Genomic DNA, 14,309 nt, shown 5'->3' with positions numbered 1-14,309 from the left:
ATCACTTTGGGTTATATCTAGCTCAAAATGGAGGGACCTTAAATGGTTACTGCACAGGCACTACCAACCGCCAGGTGCTCGTGTCTCCCAATTGTGGAGAAGCTCAGCTCACTACCAGAAGTTTTAACATCTATTATCACAGAACTTAAGCAAAGACACAAGGTCACCATAGTCCAGCCTCACCAAAGAACACCCGAAAGATCTTTAAAAGATGCAAATGGAATCAAGGACTTAGCGAGTGCTGCAAGCCCCCCCAACGAGGCATTGCAAACCGATTTTGGGTATGGATTCACCTCCATCATCTTCACAGTTGGCAGCAGTGATGCGCCAAAGCACATCTAAACATGAGGAATTTGTAATGGGCGAGACCTCACACAGTAACTTCAGCGGGGCAATTAACCTGGAATACACCACAGAACCCTGCAAAATACTTTCAAGGAGAGCAAAGAAACGCCTGAAAAAATGAGTTCAAAAAAACAAACAACGTAGCCGGAATTACAGCTGGGCCTGAGAGAATTAGATGGAACTCAGTGGCAAAAAACTCACGCAAAGACGGTTCTCACACAAAAGAATCTGGAGCCATGGAAACTGTACCCGATTTTCCAAAAGGTACGTTTTCGCGCTAGGCCGGAAAACGGCCAGCCAAACAATATATCAATAGCTAAATCAACTATAATTCCACCCATCGAGGAGAGACCGACAAACAAGATGGAAGAGCAGACACAGCAGGTGCCGGAAGTGCCATCACAAACAGCCAGTATAGGCAGCTTTTCTGCGGAGCAGAACCTAGAAAGTCATAAGCAGGAAGCTCAGCTCAACGCTACGGACAGAGAAACGATAGTCCCCAGACTACTGAACGATAATGATCTCCGGGGGATCAAAATCGCCCACAAAGACACTGGAGCGAAAATAACAAATGCACAAAGCCAGGCCAGTTACTCCAACGCCAATAGTCAAAGGGCACATGGGCAAAGGGAATCGGAGAATAACATCACAATTTTCACACTTGAATACACATCTTGGGGAAGCACCGACCTTTTAAACAGGTCCAACATTTTACACATTTTCCAACACATTCCAGAGCTCTCCTCCATCGTGTCTGAAGACCTCATCCAAGTACAATTCAAGCGATTGGGTAACAATGCAACAAGAGAGTCATCAATATTAAAATGGAAAAATGACCCCATACCCCAAAAAATTATGACAGAAAGAGATCGATTCGCGAATTGGGGGGTTATGGTACACATTCCAAAAGAGGAGAGATACCCGTTCATGTTAAAAATTGGATCTAACACCAAAAAGACACAGAGCTCACGAAAGTCCTTCCTAAGAAGGACAAACTATGTTGCTCGTACTACAGCATTTCCTAATCTAAGAATTCACCTTTCACCCAATTCTATTCAAACAAGGCGTACATTCACAGGAAGAGGAAAAATGGATCAAGAAAGAAACCCCGAAGAGGGAACAACAATAACTCAACCACCGCCAAGAACAAATTGCTCCTAGCATACAAAGAAATGGCTGTCCCAGCAACGGACTGAGCAACACTGTGAAAGTAATTTCATGGAATGTGTACGGGCTAAAAAACACCTTACAAAACAAGCTTTTGAATTTCTACAGTCTGGGGACCTGTTATGCCTTCAAGAAACTTGGTTACTTGCCTCAGCGGTCATTCCAGGCTTTACCGAACTTCAGCAGCCAGCAAAAAAGTACAACATATTCGGAAGACCATCAGGGGGATTATCGATATACACACAAATCAGCAGCAATACAAAAACCATACCCCTTCTAAACACGAACATGACCCAAGCTTCTCTTCTGCAAGGCTTGAAATTGAATGGCTGCCCAATGAAGATTGTACTTCTGAACATCTACTTCAACTGCAACGAGTCACCCAGACACAGCGATATGAGGGCTCTAGTGGACACACTTGAAGAACTAATAAGCAGTCAGCCAAACAGTGGGATTATAATGGCCGGGGACTGCAACACTTGAAACCTAGGGACCGCACCAGACGAAGCACTGCCCACGGACAGGGCCGTAACGCTAATGAATACTTTTTTAAACACGCACAGATTAAAATCAATACAAATGCCTCATCCTCCTAAGGCAGCCTCGACTATAGAATTACAGGGGAAAAACAAATCCACGATCAACTATATCTTCACGTGCAATCGCTTGTATGGACAAGTGTCAGAATTCCAAAAACCTTGTTCCAGACTAGGGACCATCGCCCACTGGCCATAGTCATCACACTACAAATGGTCAGCTTCCCGTACATTTCCATTGTGGGTCACACAAATGGGGAGGAAACCCATGCCCTACCGAGGAGATTAAAATGGAATAGAATAGACACATCAGTCCTATGCAAGTGGAAAAGCAATTGGCCCGACTTGCTCAAGACTTCACAGCAGGCAATGTTTGTGAAAACTGGATGAAACTGGCATCGGAGGTGTACCATCTTCTGATAGGCAGACGAATAAAACACCGTCGAGCCTCTGGAGAAAACATTTGCTGCCAACTATAACCCCGGTGCGGAAAAGTGGGGCAAAGCAAGCGGGGCTTGAGAACAGCCGTCCGCACTCACAAGCGAGAGGGAACAGAAAAAACACACCAAGATCAACTCCTAGCAAGGAAAATTCATAGGAAAAATGTATGGGACAGCAAAAGACAACAGCAAGACTCCCAATGGCTGAATATTTCCAGCCAGTTGACCCCAAACAAACAGGTGGAATTTTGGTCATACATCAACAGGCTCACAGGGCATGGTCACGATCGGCGCAATGTGGTCGCCAGCCACACATGGATCACCCACGTGACTAATTTGTACTGCTGTGCTCCAATTCAGACTCAACTGCACCATCAAAGTCTTTATCTCCACTGGTCTGCCAAATACCTCTTCTCCATCCATTGAAGAAACATCTGAACCTCTGGTTACAGGGAATCCTCCACAGACTGAAGAAACATCTAAGCATCAGGTCGCAGGGAACCGTGTGACAACTATTCTAAAAAACATCAAAAAGGACGGGGCACCGGGGCCCAACGGCTTACCAGGACACCTCTTCAAAGAAGATTGTGATTTCTGGAGTACCACACTTACGCCGCTTTATCAGTATTGCCTGGCCAATTAAATAGTCCCGGAGACCTGGGAGGGCTCTCTGCTGCAACCCATTCTCAAAAAGGGCGACACCGGGGACCCATCGAATTACAGGCTGATCGCCCTCTTGGACATTGAGGCAAAAGGATACGCAAGCCTTCTCTTGCAAGACCTGCAGGACTGGGCTAATGACAATGAAATCCTACCAGCCTACCAATTCGGTTTCAGGCCAGGAGCGTCAACAACAGACAATATCTTAGCCCTCGCTTACCTGGTAGAACAGTCTACTCAGAAAAAGCAGCCACCACTCTTCACATGTTTTGTGGACTACTCCACGGAATTTGACGGCGTCACCCGGAGTCTGCTGTGGCGGAAATTGCTAAACTGGGGGATACCGGCAACGCTGTTGAAAGAAATAATCAGTCTCTATACTGGAACCTGGGTACGGGTGAAACTCACGACGAATTCAGCCACCAAAAAGAATTTAACAAACCAAGGGCTAAAACAAGGTTGCGTACTGGCGCCTCTGCTTTTTAACTTATACACGGCAGACCTCGGCAAAACAATATCCAATATCAATCTTTTACCCCATAAAATTGGCCTGACCAGACTATTCTTAATGCAGTACACAGACGATATGGTGCTGCTGACCCACACCAAAACAGGCATGCAAAGATCACTGGTAGCACTAAGCAACTATAACAACATTAACGATTTAAGAGCAAACGCGGGAAATATGAAGGTAGTAATATTTGGGAAGTACGCCAACAAACTCAGACAACAATGGAGACTGGGCAACTTGAAAATAGCAATAACTACCAAATATAACTACTTGGGGGTTTGGCTTATGAGCAACGGGAAGTCTACTGCACACATCGCTTCCATCGAAACAAAAGCTAAGGCAGTGACGTATGCCCTATGCAAACTGAATTCCAAACTAAGTAGCCCATCTACCAAATCCATTAGAAAGGTCATCAGTGCCAAGCTTCTCCCCTCAATCACATACGGCCAACTAGCATTCCCCGTAACTTTTAGCAATAATATGGAACACGTCAACTGTTGAGCATTCAAGCATATCTTCCAGATTCCAGCCCATGCCCGGAATGCCCTGGTACGATTGGAATTCGGGCTAAGCAGACAAAGTCACGAGCATAGGGCTTTGATTGTGCGGTTCCATCGAGGGGTCTGTGAGGCCCCTTCGCACACAATGAAAGCAATCCTAAAAACAATCTTTGTGAAAGGAAACAACCCGTGGACCAAAGCCTTGCACACTGCCTGCACTCAACTGCACCTTGTCATGACCAATTTGCAGGACTTTATACATCAGCCCTGTACTCTAAAATCTATATTAAAAAAACAAGTCCGACTACTATTCAAGGTAGAGGACATGAAAGAACTGAAGCTCTCCAGCAGTAACATCAGGATACTTGCAAGCTCCTACGAAGACCGACTAGGCAGCCATATCTTGATGCCGCCCTAAACAAGTCAATTTTAAAGCGAATTTTAGCAGTGAGACTCATGGTATTGCCGATAAAAGACATCAACTCGTGCTGGAAAGCTTTGGAGGCGGTCAGTACTTGTAGACTCTGTTATCAATATGAGGAATCCATGGCTCATCTGGTTTGCACATGCTACTGTCTGACTCAGGTACGTGACACTTTACTAAAGTCTTTGTTTTTAAAATACGGAACGTGTACTTGCACAGATGCCATGAAACTTTAACTTGGACATCCCAATGGAACTGGCCTGATTTGCAAAATTTGCACATAAGGTGAAAAAACTTTTAGGCAATGTCACGCATGCTGTGCTTTATTGAAACCTCTGTGGTTAAAACATCGAACAGGTACCGCACAGACATTTTTGGAACTGTATAGATGAGCGAAAATTTGCACACTAAGTGAAAGAACCTCCAGTCAAAGTCTTAATCAAGGACTAAAACTAATTTAAGGGTTTGACACTCATTTTTGGCACTCATTTATTTGATTTGTACTTTTAAATGCTGTTTTTAGATCTATTTTATCTATGTTTTAGACATGTATATTAGATATGTACCGACTATAATTGAAGCAACCAAGTGCCGGAGTAACTTTTCTTGACCTCGTTTGTAACAATTTTTGTTAATTGCCACAATAGAATGTATTCATTAATTCATTAAGAGTACTGGTGGAATCCAAGAGGCACATGTGGCTCTGTCCAGAGGAAAATACCTTCAAACTCAGATTTCTTTAGGCTAAATGAATGATACAACAAAGAAGGTGTATCTGAATTGGAAGCATTCCCTTCGATCCATTGCAAAGTCAGCCTTTCAGGTTTCCTTTTTTCTACTGACGTTTTTAAAGCAGATTGTCATCTTTTTAAGATCCTTAATTTTCATCTTGCATTCATCTGAAGAAGAATCAACAGTTGTTGTTAAGCTGCAACATCACTGTTGGCTGAAGGCCACATGTACTGTTTTGAGGCAGTTAGGCGGGTGTATCTCTGACAGAGCGGTCATGTTTGTAGTCACTGATGACTATTCCATCAAAGTCTCCTGATACACATCCACATTTGGCCTCATCTGCGTTTACTGTTTCAATAGACTCTGTGGTTCTGATTGAAATGGAAGCTTAATATTTTAGTCTGGTTTTGGGAAGGCAGTATGGCTTTATGAACACACCTCCTGAGTCTTGAGTCCAAAATTCAAGGCTTTGCTTCATTAGATGTCTGCTGATGATCTTGTGTTCTCAGCAGCTTCACATGGACGGGTTCCCTTGCAACATACCCTTAGGGGGAATTATGGACACCAATACTTTTCAACAACAGCTCAGTGAAGAGAGTCTTTGACACCTCTGAATGGGAGTTGCACGCATCCAAAGATTTTTGTGAAACCTTCACAAGCGTGTTAGAGCGCGATTTTGCTCTTTCATTTGTAGGGGTGCAATATATTCATGGGTAGTTCACGCCCTTATGTAATCCTTTACTGTGTTAACACGCTTCACCTCTAATGAGGAAGTTTCATTGGCTCCCCGTAAAACAATGCTGTATGGCCCCAGTCCGAAATTTGTTTCCAACCTTATCCAGAGATACAGACCTGCTCGCAATCTGCGCTCAACCCACCGATTCCTCCTGGCCACTCTGACCTTTAAACTGAAGAGACTCAGCGGCTGTAGATTTGCGGTTTTAGCCCCCCCACTTTTGGAATGCCCTTTCTCCTGACATCAGATCCTATACAAACTTCCAGATCTTCTTAAGACCTGGCAGTTTATCCAGGCATATGAATAACCTACCAGGCTCCTGGTTACTCCTATATTTACCACCAAGAAACCGACTGGTGAACGCCCCCTCTATAAATTATATAATAATTTTAACATAACTTAACATTAGGTCATTAGAACGTGTGCGGTATTAACGTGAAAAGTGAAGTGTTACGTATATTTCAAAGTAAACGGAAAGAAATTAATGTTGCAATTATATGCAGTTAGACGAAAACCTTAACGTGTAGAATTTGTACATGTAGCTAATGAGTACTCACACAATTGATGTGCTTATGTAACGTGTTAACTTGGATATGCTCAGTAATAGTGTTAATTTTAAACGTGTGCTTTCTTGAAGTTATGTGCCATTTCTCATGTTGACCGAATTCTGTATCCCCGAATTGTATTTTTTTACCCTGGAAGCTCTCGCATTAGACTCGCTAGTGAAATTCATGTGCATGTGGAATTTGTTCTTTGTCACGTTTCTGTTGCAGGTGGAGAAATTCGTCCTTGTTAGTTAGAATAATGTCTTTGCTTTAGGAGTTAGGCCGAGGGAGAAGAAGTTACACTGAGGGGCGGATGTTGATAATAAGGGGTCGTTGTACTTTCTCATCGGAGAGAGCCTGGGAATCAAGGTCATCTAGCCAAGGCCTGGGAGCATCGCTGTCGTGTGAAAAGTTACCTTCAAGGAGGTGGTTTGCTTGGATGGTGTGATGTTGCAATGCATTTCGGGATATGACTTGCAAGTTCAGGTATTGAAGTTAGGAACAGCGTCCGGGAGACTTCTGGTTTACCTTGAGAGAGAGAGCATCATAGAACGAGCTCAGTAGCTTTATGCTACTTGGCCCATTCAACGTGAGTGGACTTCATGGAAGCCTTCATGTGCTGACTCCTTCACAGAACTTGGCTTGGGTAAATGCTAAATAGGGATGGCACATTAGTGGTAGTGTAGTGGACAGACTAATGCTTTTTACCTACGAACCTCCAATGCAGGGTAATCTAGATGTTGGAGCCATCATTTTCTGTATCCTTATTCTCAAACTGGTTATTCTGTGCATTTTGCACCGTCTTAATTTCACCCATAGGTTTGGCTTTGTATTAGTTCCAATGTATTTCTACACCCTAATTTCGAGGTGCTTGTATGTCCAACTGTTCTTGGCTTTTTGATAAATTAACTACACTTAACTGGGAGTATGTGATTCTTCTGAGTTATGGCTCATTGGAACTGTAATGATTGATTGGTTAATGATTCCCCTCCTGTCCACACTTTCATGCAGAGAAAAAGTGGCATCGGCCTAGGGTTCTAGAGTAAAGCTAGAACGTGGATCCTGGCTCTATCAAGGAGAGTCATGCACACCATTTTTATCATAACCTGCACAGCGGAAGTCATACACACAAACAGATTTAGTGGTACATCTCGAGTAGTGAATACCTGGAATTGGTGCAGTCACCTTCACAAGGGGGGATTTTAATGCCACAATGTTTTATTAATACGTCCACAGAGGGAGTCATGAACACCAACAATATTTTACAGCATCCTACAGAAGATCATAAATACTAATATGCAGAGACGTTTTAAGGCATGGGCAAAGTAGGCCACGGGCCAGGGTCCCCAGCCTTTCTTGGGGTCCCCCTGATAGAGCCAGCTCTGTTATTCAGAGAATCTTTCCCTAATGACCTTGCATAAATCTTAAACAGATTGTTTTAAATACCATTTTCTGTTAATTTATTTATAATGTGGGTGATAAATGAGAATCTATTACAGACATTTTGAAGAAAAGTGTGTTTGTGTTTTATGCAAGATCCATCTAAAGTGGTGGCGTGCGCCGATGATACCCAGCTGCTATTCACCTGGAAAAAGCATGAGTCCACTACTTCTCACGTCAGAACCTGCCTGTCTGCGGTTTTCAACTGGTTTGCTTCAGCCCAGCTGAAATGCAATGAAGATAAAACAGACATACTGTTCTTCGGGGAATTTCCTCCGATGTTTTGGCATGACTGCTGGCCTGCTGATGCCCCTCGTCTATCCCCTTCGGGTATTCCAGTGAAAAACCTCAGGATTTGGTTCGACGAAAAACTCTGCTTTGTTAATCAGATCAGTAAATTGACAGGTATGTGTTTCGGCATTCTGAAGCTTCTTAGAAAATGTTTGCCCCTGTTTCCTCTCTCCACCAAAGAAACTGTAGTCAGGGCCTTGTCACCTCCCGGCTTGATTATGCTAACGCATTGTATGTGGGCCTCCCGGGCTATCGTATGGATAAGTTGCAGGTTGTGCAGAACGCCGCTGCGCAGCTGCTGCTCGACTTACCCAAACACATTAGTGTGAGGCAACATATACGCAACTTGCATTGGCTGCCGATTAAAGCTAGGGTCATGTTCAAGACCTTAGTTACGGCCCATGCTGCTCTCTACAAGTACGGCCCGGCGTATCTGAGGAACCATTTCCTGTTTTATGTCGCAGGCAGAATATTACGCTCTTCAAATACATGCCTGGCCTCCATACCCAGAATCTGTTTGAAAAGAAAGGGGGGCAGTTCCTTGTCTTATCTTGCAGCTACGTCTTGGAACTCCCCTTTCCCTGGAGCTCCGCTGTCTTCGAAACCCTATTCAGTTCAGAAAAAAATCTCAAAACCTTCTTATTCAACTAAGCTTGTCCCCTTTTTGCCTCTACCCTTGTGTTCACTGTCTCACGTTTCTTTCTGGGCTCGTGCCGGGACACTCTTCTGAGTAGCTGTGCACGTTATAAATCACCAATAACATAACATAACATCAAAAAGTTCCTTTTAGATCAAATAGGCCATTACATATGAGAATTGGGAGGGTGTCACAGAGATTATTTGCAGTAATACTGTGAGCTGGTGCTGTGTTACAATATTGAAAACACACGTCATTGTCCCTGAATATCAGATGTAAACACATTAACAATTTTGAGAAGTGTGCCATTGCAAAGAGGGCATGAAAGAGCTGGATCATAAATTCAAATAAATAGGGGCCAAAAAATACATTTGGCCCAGGGCCCCCAAAATTCTTAAAATGTCCCTGCTAACATGTTTAGTGACCATCATACAATGGGGGTCAAATTAAGACCCTGTCAATTATTCATTTTAAAGAGTTTCTCTTATAGCATTATAAATTCATTTAGCATCCAAAAACGTATGTCCTGCTTTCATTATAATTTCCACAAGTTGCCTGCTCATCAGTTTAACATGGATGTGAGGTACAGGATACAGGTCCAAAACCTGACCTATAAACAACACATACCATATTCACCTGTCACTTACTCTGCAAATCCTATGTAAATGGTATTCTCAATGGAGATCTTCTCAAGTTCTCTCCTACTGCAATGTCGAGGGAAGCCCTAGGCTAAAACTGAAACACCTGTCATGTGACTCTGCTGAACTTAGTGCAGATAGACATCTCCTTCAGCAACTTGCAATGAAGAGAAACCTCTTCCTCTTCACTGCTCTACTACTCTCTCACACACAGGTGTGGGGTCCCGAGCATATTGCTTCTGTCCAAAATGCCAATGTTCCCACAGAATATTAGGGAAAGCCCGCCCCTTTTTCTACATAATCAAATTGCATTTTTTGCATTCAGTCATAGTGCTCTCGGCTATTATTATACTCTCACAGAATGGGGCATAGAAAGAGACTTTGTGACGACACAATAAGTAGTCAAAACTGCTAAGCTGCAGAAACCACAAAACCAGCAGGATCATAAAACACTACAGATGCCACTATAGCTTCAGTGGAATAAAGGGCTGTTATTTCAGTTCAGGCAGGTGAAATATATATGGCTTGGGAGGCCTACTGCACATACTCAGAAACTTTGCTTAATACTGTCACCTCCAGTAGGCTTAGCTTGAAGTTTTGTTCAATGCCGAGGCGGATATTTTGTGATTGTGGCTGGATATCATGGTGGATACTTTCTATGAACATCTATGAGGGGTGTGAGAGTCCTGTCTGTAGTGTGTGACAACTGGTGTGTGATACTGAAGTACGCAAAAAAGGTATACAAAAGGGGTATGGGTGGAAATCAGTCTTGACCCTTCTCCAACAGGAGCAGTCCAGCCCAAACTGCAGGATTTTCAGTTGGGTGTAGCTTGGATCAAGTGGCACAGTGAGAATGGGACCCGCGCCTGGGAATACCCATCACTCTTATGATGTCACACTGAAGTATACTAAAACGTGATGGGTGGAATGCTTGAATGAATCTCAGCCACTGGTAATTACTTAGGGCTACATCCCAGTCCATTATTCTGCTAACCATGCTACCTCAGTTTGGACTAAGCCATACGCAAATTGGCAATGATCCTGCTCCAATAGGAGCAGTCCAGCTCAAACTTCCAGGCCAGCCAGGTACTACCTGAACTGGAGCACAAGCAACCCAGGACCAGTTTCACCCTGGTTGGGGCTGCTTAGTGAGGTGTACCTTGACACCGGTGACACAGTGAGCATGGGACCCACGTCTGTGCATACCTGACACACTTAGGGCATCGCCCTGAGATATAAAAAATGATGGATGAATGTTTGAATAAATCTCAGCCTCTAGTCATTACTCAGATCCACTTCACAGTCCACCATTATTTTGCACACATGGCAATCTCATTTTGGACCCAGCCATGTGCAAATCAGTCTTGACCCTGATCAAACAAGAGCAGTCCAGCCCGAACTGCAAGTCCAGGTCCTCCCTGAACAAGAACATAAGAAGCCCAAGACCAGTTTCACCCTGGTTGGAGCTCTTCAGTTGGGCGTAGCTTGGCTCTAGTGGCACAGTGAGCATGGGACCCATTTGTGGGCATACCTTTCGCAGTTACCTTGGAGAGCTCATAGTTATTTATAAACAACTAATTTCAGTCTAAAGGTAAGAATTCATTAAGTCAACCCCACCTGATCTCATTCAGATATGTCTGTGTAAGAATATGTATGTAGAACACAATTTATTATTAACAGGATGGTTGGCAGAAGGAAATCACACTGTGTTGTGTAGTGTCTAGTGGTGACAACAGAAATATACATAAAGCTGTCTGTAGTGATAACTTAAAAAAGGCTATTAGGAATTTCATAGCCTCATTTGAATGTTCATGTTTATTCTTGAAGCCTCTATCATTAGTGGTAGTGAATGTGCCTGTGGGCCAGACATCTAAGGTGTCCACATGGTAGTTCTCATGCTGCTTTGTGCAAATCAGTATATTTTGTGTCCGATGCCAGCAAAGTATGGAGCAGGAAGAAGGTAAAAAATATGGTTTTGACACATAAAGTCTGATTCAATTAATAAATATATACAAAGTGTGGGCGTTCCCAGCCTTCGCCCATAGATGTTTTAGTAGATTGGTAAAGAGCACATGGTGCAGTGAGACATATTTGAAAATGTGTTCAGACAGCAGCTCAAGTGTACCTTCTGCAAGGAATGATTTTCAATCACTGAATCTGTCATATCTTGAATACTTCACACACGCCAATTTTCATATCACACAAGTAAATATTAGCTAAGGTAGGTCTCTGGTGACGCCCTCTTTGCGTATGGCAGAGTTACAATAGACGAAGAACACATCTACTGTATTAGTAAGGGCAAGATTAGGGCTCCATACCTGGCAGGTATCGACCCCGCCCTCCAAGAAGCCGGCACATAGCATGGAGGATTGGATGTTTCCAGCATAGACCGTCTTGGAATTGCAAACTTTGGAAGGAATCAAGCGGACGCCAGCAAAGTTCATATGTGGAGAGGAATCACCTGTGTAGCGACAAAGAAAGGTCTTAGCATCTTTCATTCCACAGGGAGAATCAGTGCATTGCATTCAGCAAAGACTATGGTACAGCCAACATTATGGCAAGAAGTATCCTTAAAAAAAGCCAAGCAGAAACAATTATTGATCATTACAGTACATATAAAATAAATAAAGTGTGAGCTTTCTCACCATTAAATGTATGTTCAAGGCAGATCTTGACTCTAACCCTATCAGAAATGAGGGAGTGTGTCAATGAGTTTTACACTGAATTGACAAGAGTTCATCGAACCAATATGATATCTAGACTATTTGAAATTGCCAGAATTACACTAGCTCTTAGCTAATAAAATACATGTATTTAGACCGTTGTCTATTAAACAAACTCCATATTCTATTTACATTAAACAATTCAAATATCTACACAAGTTTAAAAATGTCATACATTTTCCCAAAAATCTGAAAAAATACACAAATCATCAAAATGCTGCAAACTGAACAAAATCCCTTACTTTTCAACAGTTGAAAAAGTACACATTTTAAATCACAGTATACCTACCCTACAATAGGGGGCATATTTACAAGTCCCTTTGCGTCGCTCTTACACCATGGAACGTGACGCAAGAGTGACCAAAATTAAAAATTTGATTTATGAAGCCAGGCATGGCCACCTTACATGGCCCTGAGTGACTGAATAAGTTTTGAGTAATGCAACAATGCAAATCGCTGCATTGGATTCCTCTGTGCCAGGAAGGCATTTCTATGGGCGTGTGTAGGTGTTCCCACACAACATCCATGGATTTTGATGCATTCACAAATTTACTGGGAATGCGCAAAAAACCTATGCCTACCTAGGTGAGGCGTAACAAGGAGGATTGTGTTTATTTATTTCACCTCGTTTTTTCCTCTTACTATGTGAGCTGCATTATGCAGCACACATAGAAAGAGGCAAAAAAACTCAGGGAATTGTTTTTGTGCAGAAAGGTGCCCCTTCCTGCACAAAAACAATCCTCCTTAGAAGGCTAGCACCCTTGCACCGTGGTGCAAGGTTTCCTGCATTGGCGATGGGCAGCCAAAAGGGCACCTGTGCAGGGGAAAAGGCAGGAATGCACCCTATTTAGTTAAATAATGCATATCTTTGCCCTTTCCCTGCCACGTAGCTCAGCAAGGTGACTTGCTGGGCTGCACTGCGGGACTTGGTCATAAATATGGCCCTAAGAATTTATCAGTCTTTTATTGATTACGCACAGTAAACCTTATACAGAACGAAAATGTCAATGCTTCCTGTCAATTAAATACACCATATTTCCTTAAAACTGTTTTTAAATATTTACGCCGTTCCACACTAAAAAACAAACAACCCAATAAAATATGCAATTTGGTACCTTTTATCTCCAACCCTCATTTATAGAAGCCATAATTTTCTTTTAGCCCCTTGGCCATTTCTCAGCATGAGTATAGGGAGTAATCCCAATAACACATTTTATCATTTCTTGCCTCATGGCAGTATTTGCTAATGATGATAAATAGGGGAGTGCAGTACTATCCTGCCAAAAGGCCCACCAATGAGAGGTAGACTTCTTTGTGGGAATATATCTGGAGTCTCAATTTCTGGCGATTTCTTCAATTTTTACACATATTTCATTTTTTGACAGTGGGAGAAGCAGGTGAATACTGCTCTTTTATAATTGATAAGCCATGCCTTCAGCTCACGGCCCATTTCCACTCACTCCTCAATATCTCATCTCTACAGAGCAGGAATATCTTGTCATCACCGATGTTAATAACCCATCCCAGAATCTCAGTGCGACCCTCTCGGAGAGACAAGACAAGGATGTCAAGCCCATCTGCAGCCTTAGCGCCTGGACAATACCGGATTTGAGCATACACAACACCCTTTTCAAATACTGACCTTCAATCGCATCCCAACTATGCATCCCACCAATAACATTTCTGCACCATATAGCCATTTTTGTTTGGACTAATGCTTTAAATGCAGTTAGGATTGAATCCAAATAGGACACCTTGAACTCCCTCCAAAATGTACCTATCCCAATTTTAGTTGGCAGGGAATTTCCTTTGACCACTTCACAATGCTTTTTCCAACTTAATTTTGATGTAAAATGCATGCCAGGTATCAGTACATTGTCACCTCTTCGATCACTGACTTCCCCTAAAACCCATTTAAACTCTTTCCTCCTATCACCACATACCAATATTTTTGTTTTTTTCATATTGAATTTTTTATCAATAG

At 42.8% G+C, this 14,309-nt stretch overlaps 1 protein-coding gene across 1 annotated transcript in view; it reads right to left on the bottom strand.

Moving 5' to 3' along the window:
• Window positions 1-14,309, bottom strand: part of TMPRSS3 (transmembrane serine protease 3) — a 283,583-nt gene that overhangs the window by 28,593 nt on the left and 240,681 nt on the right. Inside the window, exon 12 of the mRNA XM_085624035.1 lies at window positions 11,921-12,063. Coding sequence (XP_085480161.1) covers window positions 11,921-12,063 — 143 coding nt within the window. The remainder of the gene's footprint in view (window positions 1-11,920; window positions 12,064-14,309) is intronic.

This window comes from Triturus cristatus, chromosome 8 (assembly GCF_964204655.1).
Source record: "Triturus cristatus chromosome 8, aTriCri1.1, whole genome shotgun sequence".
NCBI classification, from domain to species: Eukaryota; Metazoa; Chordata; class Amphibia; order Caudata; family Salamandridae; genus Triturus; species Triturus cristatus.
This window is presented reverse-complemented; position numbering and strand designations above follow the sequence as displayed.